Source organism: Cicer arietinum, chromosome 1 (assembly GCF_000331145.2).
Source record: "Cicer arietinum cultivar CDC Frontier isolate Library 1 chromosome 1, Cicar.CDCFrontier_v2.0, whole genome shotgun sequence".
Classification (NCBI taxonomy): domain Eukaryota; kingdom Viridiplantae; phylum Streptophyta; class Magnoliopsida; order Fabales; family Fabaceae; genus Cicer; species Cicer arietinum.
This window is the reverse complement of record NC_021160.2, coordinates 42,668,024-42,677,402: the sequence shown is the minus strand read 5'-3', so window position 1 is coordinate 42,677,402 and position 9,379 is coordinate 42,668,024. Positions and strand designations below refer to the sequence as shown.

The following is a 9,379-nucleotide window of genomic DNA, read 5'->3' as shown; positions in this document are numbered from 1 at the left end:
CCTAAGATAGGAACCATTTTCATCATAGTGTCACATCATTTTTTTTCTTCATATTCTATAATTAAGCTCCTCCTACTCCTTCCACAGCAGCTGCCATTGATGCTGAAGCCTCTTCAAGGGTTCTCCTTTTCTCAACTGTGTTGAAGGCTTCAAGAATATCACCCTCTTCCCAATCATCATAGTCTTCTGTCGCTAGTCCACACTCAAGACCTGCATTTACCTGTTTACATGCAAGTGAAAATTAATGTGTTCAGGAAGTAACTACAATAACATGGAAAACCAACAAACAAACTCAGCTATTAAGCCCTATTTTGATAAACAGCTTAATTAAGCACTTAGAGCATAATTTTTTTATAAAAACAAATGTTGAAGTAAAGTCAAATTGTTTGCATATAAGTTATAAGTCGTTTACATAAGCTATTCTGGAGAACTTATGGAAAAACTGAAAACAGTTACCAACATGTCATGAGTTGTTTCTATAAGTTGTCTCAAATAGCCTCACAAGTGTTTATGTCAGTAGATAAGCTCAAATTAGTTAATTCAAATAAAACCTATATAGAGAAAGAGTAGCCATAGCCAAAAACTAAAACACCCCCACAAGCAATGATCAACCGTTCTCATGTAGCAAGAAATACAAACTATTACAAACTCTAATTTCAAAATGTGGAGCATCTAACACAAAACCATTCCTCAAAGTCATGTCATGTAATAGATGACACTGTATATTTATGGTTTATTGTAGAAAAATAGTAGTTATATGTGGGAGGCAACTCTCGCCTTACAAATGGTTATAGAAGTTTGAGTTATGTCCGACTCAATATTTAATATGGTATCTAGATCCATAAAGTCACTTGTTATTGGGCCGTTACTGAGCCACCTGACCGAGTCATGCTTCTGATGTCCAATCCTGAACGTGGGTTGGGTGTGTTGAAAGACGCACATTGTACAGTGATACGGCCTGAATAGTGGTTATAAATGTGATGTAACACTCACCTTACCAGTCGGTGTTGTGGGGGTTGAATTAGATTAGGCTCAACCCAAATTCTAAGAGCTTAAAAATGCTTATTTCTCTTTAAAAATCAATAAAAAACAGAGTCTATCCCCATTCATAATAGCTAACTACAAATGAAAATGGACAACAACTAGCTTCATCCTTAGTAAATTCTTGCAAATTAATCTCCAATTTTTTTTCATACTCGCACCATCCAATTGTTGAAGAGATGTCTTTTTATATGAGTAGTAAAAATGGGAAGTAAAACTAGAGTAGTTGCAGAGCCATACCTCTTTAACAATTTATTTCACTCGTCTCAAAGAATCAAGAATACCAACATGAAATCCATTTAATGAATCCCCTCGGACATATCCCAAGAACATTCCTTAGGTTGAGAACTCCACATTGGATAATATGGCTTGAATAGTAGTTATAACTAGGAGGCAAATTTCACCTTACAAATGGTAATGTAAGGTTGAGGTAAGCCCAACCCAAATTCTAATATAGAATCAGAGTCTATCCTAGATCAATAAAGTCACTTGCTATTGGGTCATTGTCAGGTCACCCGAGTCACGCTTTAGATGTCCGATACAAAGAGTGAGCAGGGTATGTTGAAAGTCACACATTGGATAGTGATATAGGCTGAATAGTCGTTATAAGTGGGAGGTAACACTCACCTAGTCACCTTACAAACCGGTGTTGTAGGGTCGAATTAAGATCAACCCAAATTCTAAGAACTTAAAAATGCTTATTTCTCATTAAAAATTAAAACCAATAAAACAACAGAGCCTATCCCATATCCCCATTTGTAATAGCCAACAACATATGAAAATGGACAATAATTAGCTTCACATTTCGTAATTTCTTGCAAATTTGTCCTTTTATATAAAAATAGTAAAAATGGAAAGTAAAACTAGAGCAGATCCATACCTCTTTAACAATCTCTTTCACTCGTCGCAAAGAGTCAAGAATACCAACATGAACTATTTTTCCCTTCCGAATGACTCGAATGCCACATCCTTTTGTAACCTTGCCCTCTGTAACCATACATCCAGCAACACGGCCACTACCACTGCTGAATACGGCACGTATTTCTGCTGAGCCAATTGTTACTTGTTCCTATCGAAATATAGCATTAAGAATCGCAGCAGAACCATCAGTAACTTATAAATTCATAAAGAATACAAAAGTATAGTAGAGGAAAAAAAAGGTATTGCACATTTTTATGTAATTGAGATATTGTTTTTAAAACTTTATAAGCTTCATTGTAGTTAAATGTCATACAATATTCGTACTAATTACTGAATACGACACAAGTTTACATATGCACAATCTGATCTAAAAGGTTACAAATTAAAACATGTGTTGAATTACCTCAACAGAATCCAGTAGCCCTTCCATTGCTTTTCGTACGTCATCAATTAATTCATAAATAACTCTATACAACCTTATCTCAACAGCTTTATTGTCCGCATAGCTTTTCACAGAGCCTGGCGCTTTGACATTGAATCCAAAAATAATTGCTCTGCTTGCAGCCGCAAGGTCAACATCACTTGTGCTCACATCACCTGTTGTTTCCAACAAAAACTTGAGTGTGACATTATCTTGTGGTAGCACCTGCAAGGCTTGTTTGACAGCTTCAATGGATCCCTAGTAATGACCAAGAATAATGCGATTAAATTTCAGGTTAAGTAATAACAAAGTGATGATTTACGAAACATATTGAAGTAGTAGATACTAGATAGTAGATATTTAGCCAAATATACAATACAGCAAATGCCAAGTCATAGTTACCTAGTACGCAGTACTCTTGGCTATTAGTATAATGTGAGGGGCATACTTCCTTGATACGCGATTTAAGTTCATAGTACATTTATAAATAATATTGGTAACACTAACAATATACATTTTGAAAAAAACTAAATAAGTAAAAATATATTTTTTATCATCTGATTAATAATAATAATTGTCCATATCACTATGTCATTCATTAAATCTTGGTAAGCTTACAAAGGCCTCTTCCCGATACTAAATTCATTATCAAATCTTTTAAATTGTATTTACCATTTCCTTCACACTATCATGTGAATTCATATTTAGTTGTCCAAAATATAAGCAAAATCTAATTAATTTAATTTCACCCTATTTAATGTTATTATTCTCAAATACCGTTCACTGAAACAATTTCCCATACAAAATTTAATGAAAAGAAATGGTAGTTTGGGAAATGCAATTACTCTTTTGATTACATCAAGAAAATCAAATGAGTTTAACCATTATTCTTAATTTGTTGTATGTAGTTAGTTACTTTTGAGTATCTCAGTAATCAATTATATATTAAATCACCATCACGATATCACCGGAAAAATCATCAATTAAGTTAAACAAGGTATTTAAAATCAACAAGATGCTGTACAAATTCAAGTAACACTAGTAGTAGTGACCATACCTGAAGATCAACCTTCAAAATAATATTCAGTTGATGCAAGTCTAGTCCAGCAAGCTTTCCCGATGAAACTGCGGAAGCTAAGGAAGAAAGGGTGACCTTGCCATCTCCTGCCTTTGCTGAAATACGTTCATCTCGCAATGACAGAACACGAGACTCTGCCCTTTCACGTGCGGTATCAAGGGATTCAACCACCTCAAATTCATCACCAGCAACTGGAACATTATTCAATCCAATAACCTGCAATGCATAGAAGAAAGATCAGAACAAATTGAATGAGGACAACTTTTAGCATCTACTCAGCACCTCAAAACGTGCATGGCTCATAAATGACGGAAGATGGTAACTATGAAAGTTCAAAGTCTATATAAATGTGTTTACTTTGCACTGTTGTAAATATTTTTCCATGCTACTAATTGCAAAATGGAAGTCACCAACTTTTCATTGGAAGGAGCACATTCTTAAAATCGGTAACTTTGTAGAGAACCATGCATTGTTTGTTTTGCTAAGCGATTTCATAACAGAAATTTTCTCAGGAGAACAAAAATTTAGCAATCCACCATATGCCCTATTTTGTACTGTGAATTTACAAACCTGAACAGGTATAGAAGGTGTAGCTGCATCGACACGCTTTCCACCATCATCGAATAAAGCCCGCACCTGAAAGAAGTAAAAACAATGTTCATCAATTAAGATGAAAGCAAAGCGGATTGCTCAGAATTCAATTACCAAGAGCTAAGGTCATCAAATATTCAATTTTAAGTTTATGTATCTACCAACCTTTCCAAAAGCTCCTCCACAAACTACTATATCTCCCCTTCTAAGTGTCCCATTTTGCACAATAAATGTAGCAAATGGTCCTTTTGATTTATCCAATCCCGCTTCAATGACGGTGCCCATCGCACTTCTATCAGGATTAGCTTTCAGTTCTTGCAACTAAACAATAAATGATTAGGTCAGAATGGATAGCAGAAAGATAAAGAAAACAAATAAAAAAGTGCAATTTTAACCAAGCACTTCAAAATTAATCAATAGTCTTCTCTCATCGCCACAGAAGCACTGAAATCTAATGGTGTCTGCTATATGGAGGAGACTTTAGAGTTATGGGCACTTGAATATAATAGTTAATGTGTTTTCTGATACAATATATATTAGAGAGGAGTATACATCTATAGAAGAAGTAATTTCCGGTGTGTAAAATTACTCTGATACTGATTTATTTCTAGCTATTACCATATTTTATTCAATATACAATAACATAAGAACATTATAAATTATATAATCAGATAAAGAAATAGAGTAGTTTGAGAGTTAAATGATTTAAACTAGTTGTAACAACAACAGTAAAAAAATTACCTCCCCAACAAGCATAACAGTTTCCAAAAGATCGTCTACATTCTTCCCTTGAAGAGCACTTATCTGTTGAAATGAGAGAAAGAAAGTGAATTATAACTTCATAAGCATAAACAAAATACGAGCATGATCAACAATAAATAAGAAATATAAACCTGAACCATCGGGACGTCACCGCCCCAGTCTTCTGGCATCAAACCAATTGTAGAAAGTTCTTGCATAACTCGTTCAGGATTCGCCCCGTCTTTATCTATCTATTTCAAATAAATAAACAATAGTGAGTCAACGATTCCTCATGCCATCACAAAGTAAATCATAAGCATTGTAGAAATGATTTTGGAGACATATGTTGCCCTGCCTTGTTTATAGCGATGATTATCGGTACTCCTGCTGCTTTGGCATGAGCTATAGCTTCATTTGTTTGAGGACGAATACCATCATCAGCAGCCACAACAACAATAGCAATGTCCGTTACGCTTGCTCCACGGGCTCTCATTGCCCCAAATGCCTACAAAAACATATATAATAGATATCAGATATAGGAAACAAAGGTGTAAAGTTGAGTTACATTGACAGTTAATAGTTCAGCTAAAAATTACACACTAGCATAAATGAGAAAGTCATCATATGAATTAAGGTCCCAACAGGATTCGGCGGAATGAAATATACAAGCAGTTTTGCATATTTATAAGGAAATAAATTAGAAACGAATTTTCTTTTTTTATCGAAACCAAGAATACCTCGTGGCCAGGAGTGTCAAGGAAAACACATGGTAACGTTTTTCCATCAACAGGTACTTGAACTTTATAAGCTCCAATTCCCTGTGTGATTCCGCCAGCTTCCGAAGCAGCTACCTGTAAACATTTGATGCATCTTGTTTAAGTTGAATGGGAGTGCCATAAGAGCCTAGATAAAGCGTAAACTATAATATACCATATGTAAACTATATTATATTATTAACCTATCATACTACATAAAAGGTGTTAGAAACATAACAATAATAATCATTCACGCGAGTAAATATCTACATAACCTTCATACGCCCATGAACCGAAAGAAACATAAAGGTTTTATTTTAATGTTCACCATACCTTGGTCTTCCGTATATAATCCAAAAGAGTTGTCTGTCAAATGATAATACCAACAAATATCAGAAAATGGAGTAATGAATGTAAAGAGAAAAATCAGAGACCGGAGAAGAATATAGAGTGATAGCACTTACCTTGCCGTGATCTACATGACCCATGATAGTAATAACAGGAGGCCTGTCTTTGAGTTTGTCAAGGTCATTTTCCTCAAGAATTTCCCGTCTCTTCACTAATCCTTCAATTTTGAAAGGATCGGCATCTATGACTTCCACATCATAATCTTTACAAATCATCTTCACCATATCTTTGTCTAGAGTTTGTACCCCATCTGGTTTAACCCCCTTGGAGTACAGAGCACCTAGGATTTCACCTTCGCCGATCGCCAAATTGTATGCCAACTCCTCCACCAGCATACCTTTGTCGCTGACCTCTAGAATTTCGACTTTCACAGGAGCAGCATCCTTGGCAGCTTGAAGCCGCGCCGCCTTCCGACTTGCTTTGCTCCATTTCCTTCCTTTTCTTGCAGTTCCTGATATCTCGTCAGGAATCCCATCATCATTCACTACCATTCGTCTTCTCGGTCCTTCCCCACCCGAAGCACCTTTCTTCCGGTAATCATCTCTAAACCTTCCCGTGGCAGGCGCCTTCCCCGATTTCGAAGGGGATAGAACTGATCGAGCAATTACAGGGTCAACAACTGGTTTCTTTGACGCAAACTTATCGATCAAGATCGGGGCCTTCTTTTCCTTAGATGGAACAGGTGTTTCCGCTTGTCCCCTATCATCCTTCAAGATAATTGGTTTTTTAACGGGTGGCGGGGCTATAAAAGGCCTAGACTGTAATGTCGGTTGAGGTCTCGAAGGAGGCTGTGGATCACCAGACTGAGATGATGTTACATTTGCCCCTCCACCTATCTGAGATTCCCCTACTTCCCTCTTGATATTAGGCTTAGGTACTTCCTTCACAACCTTCTGCACAGTCGCAACCGAGTCCCCTTTACGCCATATACTCTTCAATGTTTTAGCTTTATGTTTTTGTAACGAATTTACTGGCTTATCATTCATAGGTTTAGCATTTATCTCCGGTCTCGCCGGTCTATTTATCGACCCGTTACTCCTTTCACCATCCAACTTAGAATTTTCAAGCTTTTCAGCCTTCTCCAAAACCTCTCCAAGTGATTCAATCACCTTATTCCTCTCATCCACATCATCAGAACCCTCACTATTCCTTGATAAACCCCCTAAACCCGAACTCGAACCTAAAATCGGGTTATTATCAGATGACTTCAACACAGGCTTAGGAGGAGGTTTAAGACCAAAACTAGCACCACTACCACTATCTCCACTACCTTTACTATCATCGTCATTGCTATTAGAATCAAGGGACACTGAATTTCCTTGGTCAGCAATAAAATCAGTTGTGGTAACTGAATATCTACAAACAGATAAGGAAACACAATGCCATCTTTTTTTTCCTTTATTAAAATTCCCTTTTGAAAGAGAAACTCTTTTCACAACAGAATGTGACATTCTAGAGGAACTACTCACACCAATGAAACTCCTCCCTAAACTCACTGGTGAAGCAAGAGAACTCATTGTTCCTTGCACGTTTCCAACTAATATAAGCATTATTAAGCACCACCGCACAACACAAAACAAAAAAAGAATAAATATCTAGTCTAACCTCAACAATTCTTCATTACACCACATACCCAAGTTAAAAATTAAACGACCCAGAAAGCAAATTGTCATGAAAATGAATAAATAATGGTACCTCGAGTTCAAAGATTGGAACTTTGTGTATTTAAATTGAGGAAGAACATGCAAAAGGGTTCTGGGTATTGAAATTCACTGAAGGAAAAAGCTTGGTTTTTTGTTTTTGTTTTTGTGTAATGGAATAGAATAGAAGAAGAGAAGAAGTGAGTGAATTTGTGGATATGAAAATTGGGATAACTTTATGGCATTTTTCGATTGATATGTGTGGATGGTTATGTGCCTGTCAAATTTTGTTTCCGATAAGGCTTTTTCTTTTTTTTGCTCGCTTTTCATTTATTTTCTCCTTTTTTCCCTTTTGCCTACCATTGTTAAGAAGGTTTTTTTATGAAAATATATATATATATATATATATATATATATATATATATGCATAGAGTAATTTTGTTCATCAATTTCATTTTGTCAAAAATAAATAAATAATTATCATGTATTGTGTAGGTAAAAAAGTTTAAAGTATCACGTAACTTTTGAGATAATTATAATGAAGGATGAAAATAGATTAAACTGAATTAATTTTATAAAGTTTAAAGACGTTTGTTTAAAAATATATTTGATTATTATTTTATGAAAATTTACATCATTCACAGCTAGAATGTTGGAAAAAGAAAAACAAATTAACATGACAACAAATATAAGTTCTACTTTACTATTTAGCATGATCTTTTAGAATATCTTATCTAACATTATATTATATTATATTTTTAGAAGATTGCTCATTTAACCTTTCATGTTTGTTCATTTTTCCAAATTTTTTATTGAGTTTTACCTTTTGATAGTGTAAAATTGAGTAAAATACAACATCGAATCTTAGTTTTTAGTAATATATTTGAGATCGAATTAGCAACCTTCATATTTGATTTCTATTTTAAATAATACATTTAAATATTTCAGTTAATAAATTAAAAATTATATAAAAATATTAGCAAATTTATAAATTAAAAATTTTATTTATATAAAATAAAGTAGTCTCACTTAATAAATCTAAAAAGTTTTTCAATGGTTTTGATTGATCTTATTTAATTAAATAGACCTTTTAAAAAAATTTAGTGAAACTTATAAAAAAAAAATTAATGGCTTTCAATATCATGTAAACTCTCTCATAAGTCATGTCCATCAATCTGACCTATTTTCACTCTTAATTATGATAAAAAATAAACATCCATCTAATTAAATGTATATGAATTAAATATTTAAATTATAATATTATATAAGTAAATGGTTTGGGTAGGAACACGTAAGCAACTCTTGCCCCGAATTATAGCGATTATTTTTAGAGGTGTGAATATTCCAATGCCAATATTGATGTGAACGAGATTGAAATGAATCTTACATCTAATAAAATGTTTCACTATTGAAATTGAAATCATTTTTTTGTCCTTTTTCTTATATTTTGTCGACACTTAAGATTTTTTTTTTATTTCTCATTTTATTATAAAAACTATACGTAGCATAAATGTGTTTGTTACTGTTTAAGATTAGTGTTTTATAATGTCATTGATATAAAAATGATATAAATTATAATATGTTAATTAATTTTTTTTCACAATTTAAAATTTTTTGCATTATATTTTTGTAAATGAGTCAATAAATAAATTATTAGAACATACAAAAAACAAGTATTTATCTTAAATTAATTAGTTAACTTTATTATTTTTTATATCTTTTAAATAAAAATAAAAATAATTATAATATAATAATTATATTTAATATAAAAAATGCATGGGAA

General features: G+C 33.5%; 1 protein-coding gene across 1 annotated transcript in view; it reads right to left on the bottom strand.

Moving 5' to 3' along the window:
* Positions 1-7,830, bottom strand: part of LOC101490436 (translation initiation factor IF-2, chloroplastic) — an 8,178-nt gene extending 348 nt beyond the window's left edge. The window contains exons 1-12 of the mRNA XM_004488658.4: positions 6,013-7,830; positions 5,882-5,914; positions 5,531-5,644; positions 5,149-5,298; positions 4,946-5,044; positions 4,794-4,856; positions 4,218-4,373; positions 4,032-4,097; positions 3,441-3,677; positions 2,366-2,641; positions 1,922-2,110; positions 1-220 (exon numbers count right to left, since the gene is read on the bottom strand). The exon at positions 1-220 is cut by the window's left edge and continues 348 nt beyond it. Of these exons, the coding sequence (XP_004488715.1) occupies positions 62-220; positions 1,922-2,110; positions 2,366-2,641; positions 3,441-3,677; positions 4,032-4,097; positions 4,218-4,373; positions 4,794-4,856; positions 4,946-5,044; positions 5,149-5,298; positions 5,531-5,644; positions 5,882-5,914; positions 6,013-7,506 (3,036 nt within the window). The 5' untranslated portion in view covers positions 7,507-7,830 and the 3' untranslated portion in view covers positions 1-61. The remainder of the gene's footprint in view (positions 221-1,921; positions 2,111-2,365; positions 2,642-3,440; positions 3,678-4,031; positions 4,098-4,217; positions 4,374-4,793; positions 4,857-4,945; positions 5,045-5,148; positions 5,299-5,530; positions 5,645-5,881; positions 5,915-6,012) is intronic.
* Between the last annotated feature and the right edge of the window lie 1,549 nt (positions 7,831-9,379).